The 24,905-nt window shown below is 46.9% G+C and overlaps 1 protein-coding gene across 5 annotated transcripts in view; it reads left to right on the top strand.

The window, feature by feature from the left end:
* Aff3 (ALF transcription elongation factor 3) overlaps positions 1 to 24,905 on the top strand; it is a 434,549-nt gene that overhangs the window by 339,485 nt on the left and 70,159 nt on the right. For all 5 annotated transcript variants that reach the window (XM_055607315.1, XM_055607298.1, XM_055607308.1 and 2 more), the window contains one exon: positions 10,566 to 10,617. In XM_055607315.1, coding sequence (XP_055463290.1) covers positions 10,566 to 10,617 — 52 coding nt within the window. The remainder of the gene's footprint in view (positions 1 to 10,565; positions 10,618 to 24,905) is intronic.

Raw genomic sequence — 24,905 nt, 5'->3', positions numbered from 1 at the left:
CGGGCATGCCCGTCTCTGCATTCCCATCAGGCCCCTGGAGTCATGGCTAAGAGCGTCTGCTGCAGTGAGCTAGGACAGAGGTTCAGTGGCCCACCTGAGCAGTTCACACTGTAACTGAAAACGTCATTCCTTAGGCTCACTGTTGCTGCTGTTAGGGCTTTGAGTTTTTTGAATTGTTTACAATTATAGGCAGTAAATGTGTACCGAGCTATTAGAACAAAGCAGAATGTCAGGAGCCCCTTAAGTTGAAATGTGATTTCTCACAACCAGTACTAACAGTGTGGGGTACAGAGAAACATGGTACAGTGGGCAGGAAGGAGGCCCGTGCCACGCCACGCCACGGGACTCTACACTCAGAAAGGAGTAAACTAGCAAGAGGCCTTAAGTCTTAGAAGGTGAGGAGTGGGCCTGAAATAAGAGTGCTTTCAAAGATGAGCTTTGCTCATAGACATTACTCAGTGTTGACCTTCAAGCAATCGATTTCTGCCATTTTAATTAAAACGTATCCCCCTCCCCCCAAAAAAAAGGAAAACAGGAAAATGGGCATTTTGTACTGTGGTCCCGTCTGTTTTCACTCCTTGCCTCCTGCCCTCCATCAGTGAACAGACCCGCTTGGGCAGGATCCATGCTGTGCCTTCCAGGAATATCACTGTGTTCGCCAAGGCTGCCCGAATCCTTTCCTAGGCAGCAGGTAGCAACAGGGCTATTCTGCAGCCAGAATCTGTCCAAAGATGTTCGTGCCCACTGAAAATGTCCTCCCTGGTTTATTTTCTTGGCACTTGAGATTTTTTTTTTTTTTTTAATGAACTCTACAAGTCCAACAGATGAATCTGTAAATACGTGGGACGGACAACAAACGGCTGGTGCCGCAGCCGGGCTCTGCTTAGACCTCAAATACAGCCAGTGCTAACCCTGAGGTGCGACTTAAGGAGGCTTCAACTGATGGGGAGCCTGCTTCCAGCCTTGTCCGCAAGAGACGTGACAGGGCTCAATGTACACAGATTGTCTGATGTGTTCTCTTTTACCATAAGCTGATACCCACCCCCCAAAGGTGCTCATGTTGACTGAGCGATCATCCTTCCCTTGGCAAAAGCCAGCTGTACATATCTGATAATGGGTTTAGGACATTTAATATACATGACCTAATTTTTGAGTCTATTCGCTTTTTTTTTTTAAGTGCTGAATTAGTTCTTCCATATATGAGCACTTTTTTTTTTTTTTTCAAATTGTAGTTTTATATATTCAGGCCACCTGGATTACTTTTATAATGAAAAAGTCTGGAAATATCAGACATTATATGCAACACATTACAAAAGTGTTAGCATTAAAGCCGAATTCATGAGAATGCCGTAGTTAGAGGATCATATACCAATCTCCAGGTCCAATGAATGGCTAATAGGATGTATTTTCTTTCATATGAGGCATGAAAGTCTTTTTCTCCTCTTTACATTTAAATGACAAGCTTATTCCGTTTGCAGCAGAGAGGGTTAGTGGGTCATGGAAAAGCTTCCAAGTTGCAAGACGCAGAAAGCGGCTCCTGTCTGTATTCCAGGACCTACACACTTAAGGGGTGTGTTTCAACAGAATCCAGGTCCAGACCCATCCCCAGCACACACTCCCCACAGCACTGGACAGAGTTGTTAGACTGCCTCGCTGGATCTTTGGCTGGTTGATATTTTGAGACAGTATCTCATGTAGCCCACGCTAGTGAGATGTGCTAGATAGCAGAGGGTTTCCTTAAGCTCCTGACCCTCCTGTCTGCCTCTGCCCCCTCGTTCCTGGTCCCTGCCCCAGCCCTCTGTCCTCTACCCCCTGCCCAGCTCTTTGCCCCTGTCTCTTCTTCTACCAAGTCTTGGGATTACAGATCTGTGTCGCCACAGTGGGCTCTTTGGTGAATTTTAAATGGTCTCATGAATATCCAAAACAAGGAAGTAGATGGCTTTTTGTCCTCAAGATAAGTTGATAAGGAAGGTACAAATTAAGTGGGTTCAGGTATTAGAAAGCCTTAATTCTATAATCTTAGGTCTTAGTATTCAGGACTTTCTTCATAAAATGGGTGTACTACTTACTTTTCTGTGATGATGACAAAAGCCCTGTAAAAAAGTGTATCTTAACTCATGGTTTCAAAGAATACAATGTGTCATAGTAGGGAGTCTGGCGAATGAATGGCCTGGTCCGGGGCAATGGAAGCTTGATGCTGTTGTTCCCTCACATCTTGAAAATCAAGAAGCAAAGAGGGAACCAGAAGCAAGGCCAAGCCAACAATCCCCAGGCCTGCTCTGAAGGCTAGCTTGTCCCAAGAGTTCCACAGCCTCCCAGGGCACCACCAGCCAAGTATTTCCTTACACCACCTGCAAGGAAAATTTCCGATCAAAACCACTAGAGCTGGTAACTGTCCCACTAGGGCTCATCTTGACATAGCCTGTGTGCTGAGTAGACTGGGTCCCACTGTGACTCTGCAGAGACAGGACCAGAAACTCAAGGATCTCCTCTGCTACATGGCTAGTTTCAGGGCAGCTTGGAAAGGATACCAAAGAAATCGTCACAGGCACAGAGGAGGATTACAGAATGCTGAAGGCTTTAAGCCAGAGAATAAGCCTTCATGGAGAGAGAACAGAATATGATTGCCTGCCAAGGAAAGAAGAGATGGCCCTGTGGCATGATATTCATCACCACACAGGTTTCTTCTCTGCCTGTCCCCAGCCGGCAGTGAACCATTTCAAAACACAGACTTCCGCAACTTCATGTTTTTAGCTCCTAAAATGTGCTCTTTGGAAATGGTGGCTAAATTAGCGGTCTGTGATCTGTGCTAGAAACAATAAAAGGGACCTAAATTGTAGCACAGTTACAGTGACAACATGGAGTGGCTGGCTAACAAAGCACCTGTCGTAGTATCGGATGCTTCTGAGTGGTTACTGTGTGCACTCAGCACTTCAGTGTGCTTCATCTGTTCCCCATGTCATTCTCACTGCATTTCTAGAAGGCAGGCATTTCCGGTTTTCCATCATATAGATCGGGAAACTGAGGCAGAGCAGTTTTCAGTTCTTTGGACAAGGACACATGACTAGTGTGACATAGGGTGGGGATAGGAAACAGTGTACATCAACCTTCCTGGTTCTGAACCCCTTTCTGTTTACTGTACACGCGGGTCAGAGGTTAACCTGGACAGGAGAAGCCACAGTAGGCATTCCAAGTAGAAAGACACTAACACAAAAGACTTTGGAGGCTTCCATACTCACCAGGAGGAAATCTTAAGTCCGGGAGCCAATGGGGCAAAGTTGGTAATCAGAAAGTCATCTCAGAGAAGCAGTAAATGCAAGAACTGCAGAAAACCACCAAGAGTGATCTCAGGCGCCTATCACGCCTGCAAGTATTTTCCACAGAGCGATGCCGGGACCTCTACGGAAGTCATGGCAGCCCTATGCTAGTGCTGGCGCAGCTGCTTCTCTGCACTGGGACCTATGGTGGGTGTCAGACTCTGGCCTTCCAAGCACCCTGCAAGTGCCTCTCAGTTGGTGACAGCTAAACAAAGTCTGTGCTGGTGGCAGTCCCGAGGCCCCTAGCCCTTGTGACAGAGAGGAATGCTGTTGTCTCCACATGCCTGAAATGCTGAAGGCATGGTATTCCACATAAGCCCAGGGGCCTCCCAAAAGCTCAAGAGCAGGCTGGGAGAAGGTGCAGATTCTCCGTCCTGCCCTCGGTCCCTGAAAACCTAGAACCCTGTAGAATTCTGGATTGCGCCACAATCCCTAAAACTAGTTAGTTGATAATGATGATGCCATGCTTTCTCCTGGGCACTGAGAAAACGCACAGCTTCGCTCAGAGCATTGTTTATTGTCCTTTTTTTTTTTTTCCTTTAAAGTACAAGAGGAATGGAAAGGAAGGGCTGGGTGTGCTAAGCAGGTTCCCCGCCATTAAGGCTACACCCCAGGCCTTAACACATACTCATTCAAATAGTCTATTATTCAAATAGAAGGTGAGGGAGAGTGAGGCCAGGTGAGTCAGGATCCAGTCTAGCACGGTGTCCCAGTCACACACAGAATTAGCTACAGAGTGAGTCACTGTGTCCTGCCTGTGAATTAGCAGTGGCTTAACTACGGAGGTGAGATGTTGTCCGTGCGTGTTACTGCTGAGTTATTTGGGATGCTTGCGCTCAGTCCATTTAGATATTTTATGACAGAATATCTTAGAAAGTGTCTCAGGCTGACTATCTTATAAACAACAGAGGCTGGGAAGTCAACCGTCAAGACGCTGGATTGAACATCTGCCGAGGGTGCGCTTTCTATTCCTAGGTAGCACCTGTTAGTTGAGGCCTCACATGGTAGGTCTCTTTGGACACTTTTCTCGTTAGTTCTGTGCTTCTGAGACCGGGAGACTGAACCTAGGGTCTTGTACGTGATATGCAAGCAGTCACCACTGTGTTGCGTGCCCACCCCTGGGGATCCTGAGGAAAGGGCAGAGATCCCATTCGTGATAGCCCTGTTCTCATTCATAACCTAATCACCTCCCACTGGTCTTACGTCTTCAAACCACAACACTGGTGATTAGGTTTCAGCAACTGTGTTGACCATCGTGATTTATCAGAAAGATGCCTGTGGCCAGTCCAGTGAAACTGGCACCTTTAGGGATGTGGCCCTCACATCAGTCTGTGTAGAAGCGCCGCAGGCTGGACAGCACTCTCACTGAGCAGCCCTGCAAAGCTGTGGAGATGACATACATTTTTACCTAAATTGTCTCTTCTGAGTCTTCACCATCATCCATCCCATTTTGTTAATGGGCCAATTAAATGGGAAGGCTTAATTGAAGGTCAGGAGCTGTCCTTTAGCTTTTCTGGAGAGTGGTTCTTAACCCTTTCCACAGTCAGGAATCACCAAGGGAGCACTGAAAAGCCTGGACCCCCAGACTGTACTCCAGACCTATTAAATCAGAACATGCGAGAAGAACAGAAGCCAGTGTCAATACTTTTAAAAAGCCCAGATGATTCCAGTGTGCAGTAAGGCTTAGTAACTGTATTATGGCGTTCTCAAGCACCGTGGTACAGCTCAAAAGTACATGAATTTGTGAATTGAGAGATTATGTTTTGTCCTCCTTCCTAATTCTAGCAGCTTACCTGTTCAAACAACTCCCTTAGTTAGGGAGTCTGTTCACAATTAACATGCCAGTAACAACAGCCACAAAACACAGAAGCTGGTATTTCAAACCCAAAGGACAAATCTTACCCCAGCTTTATATGACTCTCCTAATGTCAGTGCATGCTTAGCATCGGGAGTGACCAACTTAAGCGGATCCTTAGTTAGTCAGCAGAACGGGAACCAAGCTTATCGGTTAACTGGTGATAGTTAATAGTCCTTATCATGGCTTGAGCTAGGTGAATATGTATAAGTGCCCTCTGACTGAGTGCAGGTTGCTCTTCAGCGAGGATCCAATAAAGAAAAGCCCATCCTTGGTTCTGCGGAGCCGAGAGTGTCTATGACCCCCGCCTGGACCCTCTGAGCTCCGCTGTATTGTCTGCCCTGGAAAGGATCCTATTCTGACACATACTGTGTTCGCATTCATGTGCCCTTAGACCCTCAGTCCTTAATGCCAGCAACACCGAGTTCAGAGACTCATTTTCCAGAAATCTGTATAACAAAGGGAGGAATTTAGAAATCTTCTTGGAGAGAAAGCATTTCCTGTTAAAGTGCTGCTCCTGAGCCTCTGTTGTCTTTTGAGTGAAGTGATAGCGTGCATTCAGCCCCTCTTTTCGGGGAATTCTCAGGAAGAAGTAATTTTAAAGTCTGAGGTGTTGGGGGGGATGCAACCTCATCACAGTGTTCTGTCTGCATTGCCCTTGTGGAAAAGGCGGAAAGTCTTCATGTCCTCACAAGCTCACGGACAGCACGTGGTATCTGTGGGCTTTTGTTATATTTTGCTTTTAGGTAGAAGAATTACGGGATGCTCAAGGAAAGCCCCCCCCCCCAATATTCCTATCCTCTTTTCAGAATGATCCTTTTGGGGCTGCCAGCTCCAGTAGCTCGAATTCTAACTCCAAGTGAAAAGAACAACTGACGTACTTGAAAATATACAAGAAAGAAAAAAAAAAAAAAAACCTAAGGATTTCAGATAATCTCAGTGCTTCGCTGTGTGCCCATATTACACCCAAGAAGAACAGGGAGCGGCTCAGACAGAGGGAACAAGTGTGCAGACTCCCTTGGCCAAGTGGTCAGAATTTTATGAGATGTGTTACAGGGTCGCCCGTTCCTGTTCTCTTAGGACACGACCCCTAAGTCGGCAGCCCGCAGCCTGCACCTCCTGCGGGCCACTTGGGGTTAGCTCAGTTTCCATTTCTGGGTGCTTCTATGACGTCAGAGGTTACAGGGACACTGCAGTGTATCACACACCCACTCCTTGAATTGACAGCAAGATGGGTCAGTGCCACACTTAACTGACACCACGAGCCACTAGGCGGCTGAGGGAAGGCAAGGGAAATGGAGCTTCTCTCTCCGACGGTTTGGAAGCTGTCACTTCCACAGGCTTGTCCCCTGCACCCCATCAGGCCATGTCAGAGATCTGAAAGAGACAAGGACAGAGGGCATGCCAGGAATTTGAACGCCCTCACCTTCTGACAGAAAAAGAAAAGAAAAAAAAATGAAAATGTTACCTCATAGCCGCACGTATCTGCTGAGCACTTGAAATGTGTATGTTATGATACAGAAATACACTGAGGCCGGTGAAAATGTGTTGGTCTCACCTACTAATTGTTAATATCACTATTAGAAAATGTCTCACGTTATGTCTTCTGTTGGATGGCTTGAACGATGGCTACAAAGGTTTACCTCAGGTCACTGGCGGCAGCGCTCAAGAAGACACATACTAAATACATACTGTCTGCTAACAGACCAGCCATTTATTGATGCTTAACAAATTATTCCTCAACTTAGTGGCTCAAGGTGACACCCATAATGTTACTGTTTCATGGGTGAAAAACGTGAGTGTGACTTAGTTGGGTCCTCTGGTTCAGGGTCTGTCATGGGCCACAAACATAGTGCCAGCCAGGACCGGAGCCATCCCGGGGCTTGCCTCCAGGGCTTGCCTGGAGAAAGATGTACCTACAGACTCACTGTGGAGACTGGCAGGTTGAAGTTCCTTGTAGGCTGTTTGGCTGAGAGTCTTGGCTTGTTGGCATCAACCAGAGGCAGCCATCCTCATACCGTGACATCCTGCCGTGTCAGAGCAAGCAACGAGATGAACAAGGCAGCCTGCAGGAGTCACTACTGTCCGGATGCTTTCCTATCACTTTTGTCCTCTGGCCTCCTGGACTCCTCCAGGAGTCTCTTTCCTGGCACCAAAACCTCAGGGTTGGAATCCCTGGAGTGCTGTTTCTGTCTCCTGCTAACTAGATGCTGTCTTTCTCCAGCAGTCTGCCTGACCTGTGATAAGGGGAAGGAGCCAGCATCTTCAGAGCAATAAAAGGAGGCAGAGGCCATCCTACCCAGCTGTTTTGTTGTTGTTGTTTTAGCTGTGTGGCAACTGTATCTCAAGAGAGTAAACGACTTCCTGGCACTCAGAGAGCTAGTCAGTGACAGAAATCAAACTGAAATGCAAGCCAGCCTGGTGGCTGCCTTAAAATCCAACCCTTCAGCAGCAGCTCTGGCTGTGAAGTCTTGATCCTCATCTCCTTTAACTTCTCCTCACTGATGACATGTAGATGAAGACTCACTCGGGATAGGCAGCTGACTGATTTACGGCTACGCGTGCACAGCCAGTGTCTTCCTGGGGACTGGCACCCTTCCCAAGGGAGACTGGCTTTTGTGAGGATCATTTGGGGGTGGAATTGAAAAGCAGTTCCTGTGAGAGGATGGGCCTCAGGAGCAGCTACACTCGGTAAGGAGGGAAGAGGCCATCAGATGCCATTGTGTCTAGGCAGCAACAAGCCCATGAACATAAGAAGCAGGTACTTGTCCACTCCGAGGTGGCCACGGCGGGAGCAGGGCATGGTGAGTTCACCGGCAGCCAGGACAGGTCGAAGGAAGGGAGTGCGTGTGAGCAAACACCACCTCACTCTGAACCATGTCGGGTCAAGCAACGTAGAGAACTGTGACACAGAATACATTCTGACTGGACATTTCCAGGTCTCCTGGACCACCCTGTCTTGACTCTGCGGTCTCCACTTTCTCTCAGGCTTGCCCTCACTCATCCGTCTTCATCTGGGAAGAAGTTGGTCCTCACTGGCTTCCTCAGTTCCTAGTTCCCAGGATGCTGTAGGCAGAGTTGTTCCAAATAACTGCAGATGCGAAGGCGGCCACCTGTTAGTGAAAATTACCCGACAGGAACATGGGACTTCAGAAAGAAAATGAGACTGAAGCATCTCGGAGAGCCTGAAATGAAAATTAACACAAGGAAATACCATTAAAAAAAAAAAAAAAAAAAAAAAAACCCTGCTCCACAGAGCAGCTTCATTACACCCTGAGGTGAGGCCCCTACTGTGCTGGTCAGCAGCTCCTCAGTGAGGTGAAGCGAAGCAGGGGAGCAATGGGCACCCGTTACAGACTGTTGTTTCTGCTTCAGGAGACACAAGGTCCCAGAAAAGTAGGCACCAGCTGCGGTGCTGTGCTTCTCATGCTTCTAAAAGAAAATAATTCTTGTGGGAAGTTAGGTAGTCAGATGTTAAGTTGCAGAGCTTACAGCCGAGTCCTTCTTGTGAGACTACTGAATTTGCCCAGAAGCAGGGTAGCTGACTGTGCTAGGATTATGTAGCCAGAGCATAAAGATTTTAAATCACTGAGAAATGGGTATAATGGCCTTTTTTTTTTTTTTTTTATTTACTATGACACAAGGCTGAAAACTCCAGCTTCATGGTCCCTCTGCTGGTTAGACTTCTACTCTGGCCTCAATTTTTAAAAGTCTAATTTTACCGTGTGTTTTTATATCAACGTCTTAGTTGTCATTAAAGTGTACCTCAGTGACTTCTGCCAACCAGTGACCAGCCGCTGACTCCCAAGGGCAGGCCTCCCTGGATGCTGGGCTGACAGGCTTGTTTTCTGGCCCCTGTAGACCTAAGTCAACTTTTAGAGGCTAAAACATATTTCCTCCACCATAGTCACAATGTTATATCATTCCAGAAAGTCCTGAATGGAGAGAACTCGGCCTGGTGTGCAGGCGGGGTTGGGACATCTTTGTTTCCCACTGTGTTTCCCTGTATGAGTATCCCTGTTGACTCATGATCAGTACCCCCTTGATACCCAAGGGGCATGGTTCTAGAACCTTCCTCAGATACCAGAATCTGTGAACACTCCAGACCCTTCTGTAAAATGGACTTGCATGAGACCAACACCATCTTCCCTTGGCTTTAAATCTTGCCTAGAGCACTTAGAACCCCTTCTGCCATGTGAATGCCATGCTCTGCCCTGTGGATGGGAAATGGCGGCCCAGGTGTGCACATGTTCAGTTGCCAATGTTCTTCCAAATGATTTTGATCCAATAGAAAATGTTTGTTTTGTTTTGTTTTTTCTTCTCTGTGAGATGGAAGCAACAATTTTATTTCTTAGACTCAGGATCTCCAGGTATAACCTTCCACAGGGTGAACAAGGGGCCTTACGTCACCTGCCCCCAAAGCTTATACATTTCAAGGAGAGCGGAGTCCCCCATTTACTCCCCAGGCCACTGAAATGACCCAGGTGTCTGCCTCTGACTGGCCTGTAACTGACCTTTACGGCCATCAGCACATTTGGTGGCAGTCTTCAGAAGTTGACTTCAAGGAAGACATTGTGTCTTTAAACACAAGAACACAACAGCTTGCAGACCAGTGTCTGGATCTCTGGGCTCTCTGCTAGGGTACTCTTCCTTCTCCCAGGTACAACAGCTCTGTGTGCACAGAGCACATTTGAGGGAGTGTGTTTCTGAGCAATGGGCAAATCTGAAAACAGCTGCACTGTAGAAAACCAACTGCAGCGAAGCTGAAGAGAACAGTTTCCATCACTAAGATGGAAGGGCGTGAAGTGGCATCACTTTGTCCACGGTCTGACTTCATGGACTTGCTGCTATGACGCACGGGAGCAGCTGTTGGCCTGAAGGAGCCCTCGTAGACTCTTCAGAATCGCCCTGCTATTCATTGCCTTTTGCTCAGCTCCTCATAGAGTATAACTTCTCCAGCCCTTGGGCTATCAGGGGGGCCTATAGAAATGTCACGTGACTCAAGACTATGGCTGCATGACCCTCAGCAGAATTCTTTCTTTACCATGAGTTACCCCCCCCCCCCAGTTGGGACTAAAGACACAAGCCAGTTCTTAGGTCTGGAAAACATTGAACAAACAAGTATAAAATTTAGGCTTGCCAGGGAACAACTCCTGTTTGGTTCTGTTTCCTAAAACTGCCAGCTCCAGAGGAGCCCCATCGCTCCCTGTGATGGTCATGAGGGTCAGTGTTCGTGCTGTGACACTCTTCTCTCCTAAAAACATCCAAGGAAAAGCGCTTACAATACACGTGGGAGGGAGAGCGGGGGCGAAGGGCACGTTACTGAAAGGCCGTGCCCCAGCATGGACAGGTGGTGGCTCTAAGGACCTGCATCTTTCTGTTCCTTCCCACAGGATGCTGGAAGATGACCTGAAGCTGAGCAGTGATGACGAAGACAGCGAGCAGGTAAGGCTGCCTTTTGTGTTGCTGTCTTGTAGATAAGGTACACACGAGGGTAAGCTGAGTCACAGAGGCACTGGAACCACACTGTCCAGTCTGTGGTACCAGACATTGTGCTGCCACTCACGAGCTGCTTTACAGTTGGGCCACTCTGCTGAAATGTCTTGAACTCAGTCCCCATTAAAAAGCTTTCATTCTGTGATTTTTTTTTAAATGACACAGAGCCCAACAATTATGTTTCTAACAAAACTAACAGAGTCAGGCTTACTTCCCTAGAAATAGGTCCCTCCTTTCGTTCTTCTTCTTCTGGCAAAGATAACTGCCTTCTTGAGATCAGGCATGTGACCTTACTCTCATCAGCATGCGGCAGGGAGGCTGTACCATTAAATATTGAGAAGTCTTATACAGATTATTAACAGTGAGAAGGCACGGACTCAGAGGTGAGCGGAGATGATGAATAAAAAATAATCACGCGCCGTCTTGGCTGTTTGTCTTCAATGATAAATGTGCTTGAAATAGTCTCTTTTGCTGTTGATTTACCAGCTTGAGACATCAGTCAGGGGCTATAAATAGCCTTGTGATCAGTCTGTTAAGGTGAAAAAATACCCACTTAACATTCATCACATTCGCTTCGGCATCTCGGGAAACATTTTTATTTTAAAGCAGATTTCAAAACACTAGAGACAGATTTTCCTACATCTCTTTCATTTACCCCATCACCTCTATTGCATTTTGTGGGATTTGGATGAACAGGACAGGTTAAGGAGGCAGTTTAGAGAGTTCTCTTTCTTATGCCATCTTTGAACGTTAGGGTAAATGCACGTGCCACTCAGTTGATTTTGAAATAGTAACATCGATTCAAAGGTATCATGAAATGTTGTGTACGTGGTTTACTGTCTAGACATGCAAATACAAATAACGTTTATCGGCAGCAAGCAAAGGAGAGACAAGTCAGAGGCTCATGGCTAACAAGTGGTGCTCAGCAGAACGTGGGCACGGACGGGGCCGGCAAAGGCTTGCTCCTCTCTTTGTGAGACGAGCTAAAGCACAAGGATAAGAGAGGACTCCGCGAAGCTCAGAACCTGCCTGGCAGACAGAGTAGCCCAAGAGGGGATGGTTAGCTGGGCAGAAAGGGCCTCAGGCTTTGAGAGCTGTAGAGATGGAGTCATTTGTTTCTAGAAGTCTGCCCCAGGCAGTCAGACACCCACAGCTCAGCAGTCATAACAGAAAGTCACCTCTGATTTGGTTTTCTCATCTGTGTGACCAGAAGAAAACGGTTTCATCTCTCTTTTATACCATGGAGGGGTTTAGCTAGGTACCAAATGGGTTAAGTCTTCTCAAGCATGATATTTGTTTATAGTTTATATTAGAAAAAGGCATTCACAGGCTAAACAGTTCCTAGAACTGTTTGCAGGAAATACTTCCAGTGAAAACACAATTTAAGAAACTCGCTATTAATGCTGTACTATGACATTCTCTGAAATCTACTTTCAGCCATTGGTAACACTGTACGGGGAACATATGGGTCAGGCCCTTTCCTCTTTCCTTTCAGCCCTTGTATATATTTTACTGTTTTTGTAAAAGGAACAGTCAGCATGAATTGTTTTTAGACAGTAATCCCTAACTTATCAACAAAACTCTGGACAGTGTTTTTGCACTTGATAATTAAATTGTCAGCATTAAGTTGTCCTATGTTATGATCGTAAAGTCCTAACTGCCCAGTTTTTACTGGTTAAATCTATGTGTTAATTCCATGCATGCAGTAGTGTATTCTGTTAGAGACCGGTGAGCTCACTTTTGGGTACATAGCTGAAGACAATGACTATCCCCCACCCCCGCCCAGATTCCATCAGGTGCCAGTAGTTCAGCAGGGAAAAGATGGGGGCCCCTGACTCCTTTCTGATCTGTGATGGCTGTTAGCAGGCTGGTTCTTTCACCCTCCCAGTTTAGGCTGCTATGGCTTCTGTGAGATCACAGTCTTGGGGATGGGTAGATCATGCCCCGAAGACAGAGCTTCTCATCCCTTCCCTGTCTTCTCTTACATTCTTTTTACTTCATTATCCTTGGTGCTCCCTGAGCCTTGGAGAGAGCCTTGGAGAGCCCTACTTTTAGAAAAAGACTAATGATAAAACCTCACCCCTGAAAACATGCAGCCTGTGTGTACGTTAAGCATACACACACATTTCATTTCTCTGACACCGACATGATGACACATTTTTTTCAGTTACTTTTTTTCCAGGTATAATCAGAGTTTACCTCTTTCCCAGAAATCTTTTTAAAAGTTTTTTTGCATATTTCTCTGCCTAAGGAAACAACTAGTTGTCTTTGTAAATATTAGTCCAGATGGCCTATGTGGTCACCTAAAAAACAAACCAACAAACAAGCAAAAACCCTGATATCCTTAAGAGTCTCAGGATGCTGTGCAGTCAGCCTCACACTCTGTGCATCTGAACACACCTTTCTTTAGTTGCCTTTTCCCCCAGCTGCCTTTGTGCTCTGACAGATGAAGACAGGGGTCTGGTTTAGCAGTGAGAACCGCTGAACCCTTGCTGCGGGGTCCAGTCGCTGCTCAGCCACTGTGCAGCTGGGCAGCATTAAAAGCCCACCTTTCCAACCACAAAGGCCTTCAGTGCTCTGCCTGTGAAACGGGAAATCGCCACGCCAGTTGCTCTTCTTGAGGCCGTGACAAAACGCCATGACAAAGCTCAAGGACAAGAGGATTTATTTGGGCTCACAGTTCGAAGGCACACAATCCAGGTATCATGGCAGTGGGATCCTGAGGCCACTGGCCACATTGCTCCCACAGGCAAAAAAGATGAAGAAATGTGGTGAATGAATGAGACTGACACCCAGCATGGGCCTACACAGAGCACATACACACACACACACACACACACACACACACACACACACACACACTTAAATGCACACACCATGTTATTCACCCTTCTGTGGTGGCTAATATTGCACTATATAGACATGGTGCTGCTGTTTTATACTTTTTCTCTGTTAATGTCCTATCTTTACTTCCATCACAAGCTTGGCAAACATGGACAGTATGGAATCTAATTTTTCTGACATCTGGAGTTTTGTGGGCGTGGGAGAGAGTGTCTCCCACATTAACCCAGGCAGACCTTGAGCTTTTGACAGCCATGGTCCCTCAGTTTCTCCAATACTCAGGCTTCCTAGAACGAGTTGAGTCCTGCCCTCTATCTTTGTCTCCACACTGGCTCTTCTGTACCCTGGCTCATCTGCCTGACACATCCTGCTCTCCTTTTCCTCCGGTGTCAACCTCCTTCAGTCCTGCTACAAGAGGATGCTGCCCTGGTCCCACCAAAGGTTTGGCCCATTTTCTCTGCCTCTGTGGAACCTACTCTTCACCATGCCTTTTCCTTCAGGGATAACGCTACTGTTACAGCTGCTCTTGGGAACCACAGATCCTTATCTCTTCATCCCTTGCCTGAGCAGAAAAGGGGCATTGTTGACCACTCTTGTTTACTGCTTCCTTGAAGGGGTCTCTCACCTCTGCCCCACCCTTCCCCTGTTATCTCCCTCCCCCCCTCACCTCTGCCCCTCCTCTCTGCCTGCCCCTTCTCCTAACGCTCTCTGCTGACTACCTATTCTCCACATACCTGGCAGCTGACAATATTCATTCCTGCATTTTTTTTTTCTAGTTCTGCTCTTTTTGGGTATCCTTTTCCCCCATCATGACCTTCCATTTTTATATAATGGCAACTTCCATGTAGCCTCAACTCAGCACTGTCCTGAACCACAGACATACTTGGTTGTCTCCATTTGGTTGTCTCACAGGCATTCCAGACTCCAGCCATGCTAAACAACTTCCAGCTTTTGCCCACTCTTACGCAAATATGTTTGTTGTGTGATTGTTCCCATTTTCAGAGCTAGCATAAAGTCACAGGACTCAAGTCTTGATAACCCCTTGTTCCTCACGCAAATGCCCCTCTAATTTCTATGAATTTAACTTCCAAAATTAAATATCAGTCTACCCACCTCTTCCCATCCTTACTAGCTTAAACCAGCTTGTATGAACTGTTATCTTTCTGCTCTCTGACATCAGTAATACAGTTTGTCCTCAGTGATCTCTTAAAATTTTTTATCAGAGCAAACTTTTTTTAAGTTTTATTTATGGCTATATATTGATGTGTGTGCCCCTGATGCATGCCATATCCATGGAAGCCAGGAGAGGGCAGCGGATCCCCAGAGCTGGAGTTAACAGGCGCGCGCTTGTGTGCTGCCCGGTGTGCGTGCTGGTAACCAAACATCAGTCCTGTGCAAGAGCAGCAAGTGCTCAACTCTGAGGCCAGCTCTCTGGCTCGCAATTCATTTTTTTTTTTTATCTAAACCCCGAAAAGGGTTTCCTCTCCCACCTGGAGAGAAATGGGGCACTCACAGCCTGGCCTCCATTAGCCTGCAGCCTGGCCTTGGCCACACCTGCAGCCTGGCCTTGTCCATACCTGCAGCCTGGCCTCCATTAGCCTGCAGCCTGCCCTTGGCCACACCTTCCCTTCCTCTTGAGCTTTTTCCAGCACTTCAGCTTCATGGGCCTCCCTTCAGCTCCTCAGTAAGCCATGCTCAGCCGCCTGGAGGATTCCACAGTCTCTGCTCTGCCTTGCCTGGCTAACACCTGTGCATACTCAGGGTACGTCCTCAGAGAGACCCTAGCATGTCCTTTTTCTCAGTGAGATTGCTCTTTCTCTTGGACCTCATCCTGAGTTTAGTTACATCGTCTATGTTTCGTTTTGACAGTATTTCTGTCAACAAAGCTGTAAGATCCCTGAGGACAGAGACCGTCTGGCTCAGTGGAGGTGCTTTCCTTTGAGTGGATCCATAAATAAACCCAGGTCGCTGTGTTAAATCGGATTCTTCCCTGTGGACTAGAACCAGAAGGAAAGATGACCTTTGTCTTGCCTTTATTCCTCTTACTAAACACTGAATTTTTGTTGTTGTTGTTCAAATTCTAAACATTAAATAAACATGCTGAGTAACAGGAGAAAAATTTAAGACCCAAGATCATAAAAGAGCTATACATGAATTCACAGACAACCTGCTTAGGCAAGAAAAAAGTGTTTATTCTAGCTGCGTGGGAATCCTGAACCCATTTCCTACACCCACTCATCTTAGGCCAAGCAATGCTAAGCTTGCAATTTTTTTTACTTATCTCAAGCTGGAGGCCCTAAGGTGGGACCCTTATTGTCCCTCTCAAAGGCAACAGAATTTTAATTGTTAACTTGATAAGGTTTACCGGATAAGTTGGCTGTGACACCTTTGAAATGACAGCATGCTGTCATGGTGGCTCTCAGACTTTGTGATGAAGTTTGAGCAGATCTAAGAATCAAGTTCCTTGTTTGTATGTAACAGATTCCAACGGCTAGGGACTCAGGAAACCGCATGAAAGGATTCCTGAAGGCAATAAAGCCTTAAAGGAATTATGTGATGGATTTGGAAGGGCGGGAGGGAGGGAATGTAGTGCATGTGTCTTTCCATTTGGTCAAAAACGATCTCTACCTCCTGAGTTTGGCAAAGCTTAGGAAGTGAAACAGAACAAATCTCTAGACAGAATCATTGTGGCCGAGGCATGAGGAAAGAGACACATGGCTGAGACTTTTGGCAAGCTGTAGCTGAGATGGTTGGTGTCAGCCGAAAGCAGGGTTTCCGAGATGAAAATCCATCGCTCAGGGAGACCGAGGGAGCTGTGATCCACACGGAATGGCAGCATCTGTGCCTGAAGCTCCGAGTAATCCCATTATCCACACAGATTGGGCAGCCTTTTCGTTTTAATTATATAAGTGCATTTTTCTCTTTAAATGAGTGTAGTTTATCCACTTAAACTGACTGTTTTAATTTTACAGGCAGCGATCATTGGATTTAATCTGTAGAGGGGAATTTCTCTATTGGCCTAATTGATTTCTCAACACAATGAAAGGAAAGTTACCTTTTAATCCCCAATCAATATTTGGAGAGCATACAATTAATTTAATAGATATCTATGTCATTAACATAACTCTGCAAGCTAAAGAGGCAATTATTTTCTTATTTATAATGCAGAGGGTAATGATCTTGTCTGTCAGGGAGACTCTAAAGCCTCGTGTCTCTAGCGTGTCCAGACTGTAGGTGAGGCCCTGCTGAGCCCCAACACGAGATAAGAGCCATTGTATTTTATTTGGTCTCTGATGTAGTGGCAAAGAAATAGTCCCGTCTCAGTTCTCAGCTCCGGCCTGTAGAGAACACTGATGAATCATCCCAGTATGGGGTAAACTATTAAAGCAGATTTCTGCCCATCCCCACCACCACCTCTGGCTTCTTTTTAATATGACAACTACATAACAGAAAGCAGAGCTTTGAAAACACCGAAAACTTTAAAGGCATTGACAGTGTGTGCCCATCGGTGAGCACATGATGAAGAAACTGAATGAAATGCAGCCAGGAAGTAGAGGTCTGCACAGCCCAATTCCACTAGGTGCCTTTTTCTTCTCAGCGTCAGCTTGGTTGATGTGGAGGCTCTTGGCCTGTGAAAATTTATTACACGCAGAGTCGATCTGCATTCATTCAGCCAAGCCTGAATAAATAGAGTCATTGTGCATGTCTCGGATTTGTGGCCAGAGTTCATCCAGTCAGCGTGACATTCACATCCCAGGAGATTCATAAAAGCCAACTCCCTGGTATGTGCTCTTGAATCCTGCCAAAACTGTGTGGAATTATATAAACAGGGGTTGAAGCAGTAATCAGGACCAGGTTTTGGGGGGCAAAGCTCCAAAATCAAGTTTCTCTTCCATGAGAAATGACGTGCATTAGAGATGTTATTTGTATGCAAACAAGAGCTAGACAACTTTTGCATAAATCATTCCCAGAATAGTCTTAAATGCCTACTAAGCCCCACATGTCCATGCAAGCTGTTAGCTTATTGCTGAAGATGAATTACACGTTAGTAGTATTTGCTGTGATAATTTAACCACACAAACCTTAAGTAAATTTTCAGTGCCAAAAGAGCCTCCTTGCTGAAGGACTGTGCAAAAATCCATACTACTTTTGTCCATACTACAAAAGCCCATAGTTTAAAGCCACTAGGAGCACAGGAGTGGGGAGGAAGAGAGGCCTGTCTCAGGGTTTGTTTCTAGTCTTGTAATCACATACCTGAGTAACACTCAGTTTGATAGCACTGCTGAGTTAGTTTCTCCTCTGTGTGAGAATACAGTAACGACAGCTGGAGACACGTGCCTATCAGAGCCTTGTCGCACCTGTCTGGGAATGGCATCTGAACCGTCAGTCACAATCAAGGACGAAAATGTAAGCGTGCAGCAGGAGGGTGGCCTTGCTTATCAGCCCTAAAGCTCACTCAGTCAGGTAATTCCATCTTGTAAACAAAATTTTACTCTCACCCAAAGTAAGTGAACATTTCATTATCAGATTACAGAAACCTGTGTAAGCATTTATAAAAGCCACAGGTCGGCCAGGGGGAGAGGGGAAGCCAAATTCCTCTCTTTCCGTTCTAATCGGCTGTAATTTCCAAACTTGAAATAGTTCATTTAAGTATCACTGCCCAGGAATGTGTGAAGGCCTGAGTGCTATTCCCTAATGTTTTAGAGACTTTGGGGCTCAGGCGGGGTTTATGTAAGGCCAGGCAGAAGAATATGGCCCAGCAAATGAAAATCTGAAAAGTGAGAAACTTAGGCAAATTTTATAAAACTTAAAAGATGGTGCAACGGATGTACAAAAGCAAGTGGCCAACACAGACAGGAGGCCATGGGCGTTACTAAAATTGCAGAAGTCACACGAGGAACTGCTTTTTTTTTCTTTTAAACTAAGGCAAGGTTTCCTTAATGACATGTCAGTACCACCCACCTGGACCCTCCATTCTGAGAGCTCAGGGAGACAGGAGCTGACGACTGTTCCTCTCCAGCCTAGCTTTCAGCAGGACTGTTAGTTGACAACGGAAGTGGAAGTCTCCCTTTAGCTGGGAGGAGTGACCTTTGTCCTGTGACTTTGATGGTGGAGCTGGAGGATTTTTGTTGTTGAGTTCTTCATTAGTTCTTTGGGAAGTGTCAGGGTTCAGGGTGTCTGTGTGCACTCTCACGTCTCTCCAGGTGTGGAGGTGCCCTACAGCAGAGGAATTTCCTGCAGTTGGGCATTCAGGCTCTTGGTCCAGATAAGCATTTGGAAAGTTTTGTTTTCATTTTGTTGTCCTGGTTTTTCTTCGTGTGTTTCGTGCGGCAGGTTATCTCCTAAGCACAGCTTTTTCTAGGGAGACTCTTAGCCTATGGAAGCACAGAGACGAAGCATTTTTGTCACTTGTAGGCTCTTGGTATTTTCCAGTTCTGTGCAGACCAGCTCTGCAGCCCACAGGTTGTGTTGAACGGAATAAAACCATCTCTAAGAAATAGATCATACAGTTGTTAGAACTGGTCCAAGACACTCGCTCAGGTGAGCTAGGTTCTCAGACAGAGCCCTCAAAGTGTTAGAAGTATGTTTGAGTGCAAAGAAAGAGACCACCGTTCCAACTGAAGGGTCTGGACATAGCAAGCTTAGCTCAGCCTTCCGAGCACGCCCTGAAACAGAAAATGCATTTGATTTTTATTCTCACTCAGTGGCTGGGCTCAGACCTCACAATCTTATTCGTTTAGAATCAGCTAATAACACATGAAGGGCTGCAGCCCTAAGGAGAAAAGCATTACTGCCCAAGGCCATCAAAGTTCCAGAACAGAGCTCTGGACCTTTATGTAAACAAATGTCTCACTGACCGGGATGATTAAAACAGTTGCATAAAAGTCTTACCAGCTGAGGAGGATAAAAAGATTTTAATTCCTTGTCTTAAACCCAAGTTCTATAGTATTTGATTTTACAAAAAACAAAAGACTCACATTTGGTATTTCTGACCACTACTGACACACGGGAGGTCCTGGTGAGCCAGGATTTCTCCCTGGGGAGGGTGGGCCAGCACTGTCCCTGGGTTTACCTTCCCTCAGACTAGACTTTGCTTTTTAAAGTGCAAGGGCCGTTCTGAGGAGAGTGTGCACTCTTGTGGCTGTAGAGCCATGTTCATATAGGAAGCGAAAATCCAAACCCCAGTAACAAGCTCGGAACTGTTTCTGCTTCCTCTTGCATAATTGGCTTGGAAAGTACAATGGAATACTTCCTGACCATTCAAATTTTTTTTTTTTTCTCAAACACTGGGTATGTTTTTTAGAAGAGTTTGGATGAAGTGTAAATCCAGACTTAGACATGGGCTCTTCAGCCACAGATTGCAGATGAAGCAACACCACCAAGATATTTATTCCACCTTGTTTCTTGTGAAAACAACCATGTGTGCATTCTGCCTTCCCAATCATTGACCACCCACCAAGACCCTTGGGGCATGAAGTGAGTTCCACCAAAGTGTCACTCTAAGGTAGCAAAAGGGACATTTGTAAAGGCCCGGAAGGCATTTAGAGACTCAGGAAGTTAGAAGTGGCTCATCCTCTGACCCAGCTGCTGGAGCAGAGGACCTCAAAGAAGTAGCAGAGCCAGAGCCCAGCAGGGTGGGCAGTGACAAATGACCAGGACGCATCTAGACAAGTGGAATAATTTCAGATGCTCTCTAACACAACAAAGGTGACTGGTTGACACATTACTCACAAATTTCAAGGTAGGCAGTAAAGATTTTGAATATTCCTGACACAGAGAAGTGACTTGAGGCCATGAAGATGGCATGACCCTGATCTGATCATTAAACGTCATACATATATGTTGGCAAATCTCACACACACGATAAGTTGTGGCTGCATTCAGGTTGCCATGTGGAACAAGTCCTGTGAGCACAGAGTGACCAGAGCCCAGGTGAGTAGGCAGCAGGGCTGGGGGGGGGGGCAGGTAGGATTTAGCGAACGCTTTCCTCTAGCAGGGTGACTCCTGCACACTCGGGGGTGGGGAGGCCTCTGATCTGTCCCCACCCCAAGCCTACATAACCGGCCAGTCCACAGCCTACAAAGCCGCAGCAACACTTGGATTTCCTACCACCATCACCTTCATGCACAACTTCAGCAGGGCAAGCACTCATTGAATCTAGCCCAGACTCTACCAGAGCAGAAGGACAGCACAGAATTTGAGACTCTCTACCCATAACTGGCTTTGGCCCTATACTCTGATACCCTGTGTTCCTGGATCCTAGAGAAGGGACTTTCCTACTCTGTGACCTAGAGGCCAGAGAGCTGTCTAGAAGGTAAATCTGCACCTGAGGGAGACCTGAGTCCTACCTAGTCTCACCATCCACATTCCAGATCTCCCAGTGTCGAGACCAGAACTGGGGAGGCCTACCCTCCTGTAGGCTCTCTCCCGGCCTGCTCCAGGTACCACTCCTGTGTGGTTGCTGTGCTTCAAAAGGTGTGAACACACTGGCCGGCATGTGCTTGCGTGTGCACACTCTCTCCTTCTGAGAAGGCTCAGTTGTCTTGCCAGTGCTGTGTCCCAGGATCCAAGAGTTTTCTGCCACCCTCACGAGAGGCCCCCTCTCAACTCTGAGGGCAGCTGCGTCTGGCTCCCCATTGTTCAGAAGCAGCAAGTATCGACCAGGTTAGTCCTAGCGACTCTACAGCGGCCTTTGGTCCTACCCACACCTAACACAGCCGGGCTGCCCTCCTTTGTCCAGGCCCGTCACCATGTACTGGAGTAGTCAGTAGGGTCAAATTCTCTCTTGACTGAACTTCGGACCCTAAGTCTGAAGGGGAGCTACCACCCAGAATCCACAACAGTCCTGGGTAGGTCAGAGTGTGCCTCTGGGAGGAAAATACCCTTGGAGATGCTTAACAAAGGCCAGCGCGCCATCCTTTAGTCCACCAGAAGACTTGGTCATGCCCCCCAGGCCCCTGTCACATCCTCTAAGTGTAAGGAAGTGCTTTCTGATGAAAGAATACGCTGAGAGCTCTGCCTTGTGTCATCTTGGAGGGAGTGTGGGAAGCTGGAACGAAGGTGGAATTCAGCCACCTCGCCTCAATGCCTCACTCCCCAGATGAGTAAGGCCTGACTCCTGTTATAGACCTAGAGTTTGGGGGAGGAGTACACCAAGGAAAGTTGAAGAAGCAAATTAGTTAAAAAGAAAAGAAAAAAAAAAAAAAAAAAAAGCTAGCCCTCAGAACTGAGAATCCAAATCAGGCAGAAGCCCTTGGAAAGAGCTGGAAAACCTTACAAATGTTGGCTTGCCTCTGACTTCAGGAGCCGCAGTGGTGTGTCCTCTGCTGCCCCATGCAGCCGCTGGCTTTCTTTACTGGAGAGCTGTGCCACCTCTGAAACTCTGCCTTGTCCGTAGGGACCCACTCAGGGCAGGTTGTGTAAAGAGAAGGCAGTATTCACACAGGGCAGTCTTTATTAGAATAACCAGACAGCCCCGGGTACCCAGCCAAGCAGGTTTTTTTCTCCTCCTTCCTCCGGCTGCCATCTGGTTAGCGTCTCCCGTCAGTCACTCTCAGAGTGTTCTCACACAAAGGTTAAGTTATATGTCCTGAGTGGCTCTGCCTGACCCCAGTGCTGAATGGGGTGAGGAGAGAGCCTGCCGAGCATGAGGCCTCTTAGACAGCATTTCTAGGAACCCAGAAATGAGCAGTACTGATGCTTCCCCAGGCGACCGCAACGAGGGGTTCCTGCAGGACAAGAGCAAAATGTCAGTCCAGAACTTGAAGCCACCTGGATCAAGTTTATTCCTGTGTGGGTAGCTTGCAGAGAGGGGAAAGCGGTGCATGTATGTGATGTGTGTGTATTTCTGTGTACTCGTGTGTGCCTGCGTATGTTTGAGAAACCAGAGATCCAGCTCTGGGGTCACTCACCTTTGCTAGAAAATAAAGTTTCTCACTTTAACTGTAACTTAAAGGATAGGACGGCCCCAGGGATCCTGCTTCCCAGGCTGGGGTTATAAATGTGTGCCACCACACTTCTCCTCCTCTTCCTCCTCTTCCTCCTCCTCCTCCTCTTCTTCTTCCTTCTCCTCTTCCTCCCTTCTCCTCCCTTCTCTTTCTACCTCCTCCTTTCCCTCCCCCTCTCTGTTCCTTCCCCTCCCCCTTCTCCTCCCTGCTCCTGCTTCCATTCCTCCTCTTTCCTCTTGTATAACGTGGGCTCTGGAGCTCAAACATAAGTCCTCGTGCTTACACCCGCTGAGCTGTTGCCCCCACCCCGTTTTTGGTGTCTTTGTTTGACAATTTCAGGCTAATATTCCCAGATATCATCCACTATCTGCACTTAGGCGGCGTCCATAGGCAACTTGAACTTCTTCATGCCATGAGAGTTACTCTCTGCTTTGGCTCCTACACACACACACACACACACACACACACACACACACACACACACACGCCATCCCACATCTCTACTAGTGGTCTCTATCCACACCGGGTGCCGAGGCATGACTCTGGTACCGATGCCATCCCTGACCTGGCCTGACATCCTACCAGAGGCAGCTCCTTCAGGTAGGACTACCAAGGGTCACTGTTCTCTCTTGTCTCCGATGTTGTCAAGCGTTCCTCCTGCTTGATCGTTGTAATAACCTCACACATCCTTCCCCCTTATCCGGACGCATTCACCATACAGAACAGAAGCTAGCGAGGCATTTGAAAATACACTCGACCCCACCAATCGCCCTCCTCCTTATTATTACACGTTCACAGGAAGTTACACAGAAGTGCAAGCATGCTTTGTACAGCGTCTGTCCATGTCACGACTTCCGATTGACTTGTATATCCACAAGCCTACCCTTGACTTCTGTGGCCCTTGAAATCGGCCTCAGCTGGCTCTGCGATGGTCCCGCTGCCCCCCTGACCTATACCACAGTGACCTTGAACAGCTTTTCACCTGAGCCAGGATCTAACCTGCCGCAGCTTTTACCTCAAGTGTTTCCTCTGCACCCAGCCCTTCATCCTCGCCCACCCTCATTCCTCTGTCTGAGAGCGCTCCTCTTTCTCTCCTTGTTTCTCTGGTCTAGTGGCTCTCCACTTCCCTCCCCCAGTTTTCCGGTCTAATGGCTTTCCTCTTTCTCTCCCTGTTTCTCTGGTCTAATGGCTCCCCTATTCCTCCCCCATTTCTCCGGTCTCCTACTCTCCCCCATGCCCTTCAGGCCTTGTTATTCCAAACATACTGAGCTTTCTGGAAGCATTTGTCATATCACTGCTCCATTCCATAGCATACTGACCTCCTCAGCCGTAGCGATTGCCATCCAAACTGCCGTGTGCCCGTGGACCTTTTCTTGTCTGGCCCCCCTCCAGACTCGAAGAGCTATGATGAAGACCCGTATCTGTTTTTCCTGTCACCCACACCATACCCAATGCCTGTACACAGTTGGCAGTTGAGAGTAAGTTACGTATTCTGTCTCCATCAGGGGGTTGCGTGACTCTGGGCTGCCTTTGAACTCAGCCCCTTCCCTCCTCTTGTTTCACCCCGCACCCCAGTGGCTATGGACTTGCCCTGTGCTAGACCCAATTACAAAAGACCATTTAATTTCCTCCTGGACTGTAACAGCCTGTGACTTGCAATTTGTGCAGTATACACTGGAACCGAAATATCTGGTGACCATGTTTCCAGCCATCAACCTTGTTAACATAACGCCAGAGGAAAGATGTCTTCTCTTGAGGGCAGCCTGGAAAATGACTATTTCTGGCAGGAAACTTGTTTTGTCTTATGGACTTGAGTGTCAGTGTCGTTCATGAATGACTAATGCACCCAGGGAAGCTCTCTCTTAACCCTCTCAAGTGACTTTGCTGCAGCAGAATCAAAGGAAAGCCACAAGGAAAAGCTGATGAGAGGTTAAGACAGGAAAATGTGGTCACTGTGATGCAACTCTTGAAAGAATGGAATTGGGCAGTTTGTCTAGTTTACAGCTGGATTTTCAGGTTTCAATCATGAGTCCCCTAAGTAACTTTTTCTTGAATGTTTAACCCTGATCTTTTGTTTCTTTTATTATTTCCAACTGTAAAATAAGATGATAGTGTGAAAAAATACTGAAGGTGGCTTTTTAGTTTTGGGGTTTTGTTTTGTTCTGTTTTTGTTGCTGTTGCTTTTGAGAGTAGGCAGCAAAATCTAATAGTCCTGGCCTAGGTACATGATACTGCATTGTACTTTAACGCCACGGCTTTCTTTTCCCTGAAGGGGTAGTTTTAAATGTTTAGTACATTCCCATTGCCTTTCTTAATGGAGGTGATTGTCTTCTGTAGAGTAGTTCATAAAAAAGAATAACTACAATGAAAAGCACAGTCAAAACTCAAGCATTCGAAAAAAAGATGGCAGTGTGGGTGGCTCTTCGGCAACACTTCCACACTGACAGA

Source organism: Psammomys obesus, unplaced genomic scaffold (genome assembly GCF_907164565.1).
Source record: "Psammomys obesus unplaced genomic scaffold, mPsaObe1.curated_primary_1811, whole genome shotgun sequence".
NCBI lineage: Eukaryota > Metazoa > Chordata > Mammalia > Rodentia > Muridae > Psammomys > Psammomys obesus.
The sequence above is the reverse complement of the archived record's forward strand: the minus strand, read 5'-3'. Positions and strand labels throughout refer to the sequence as shown.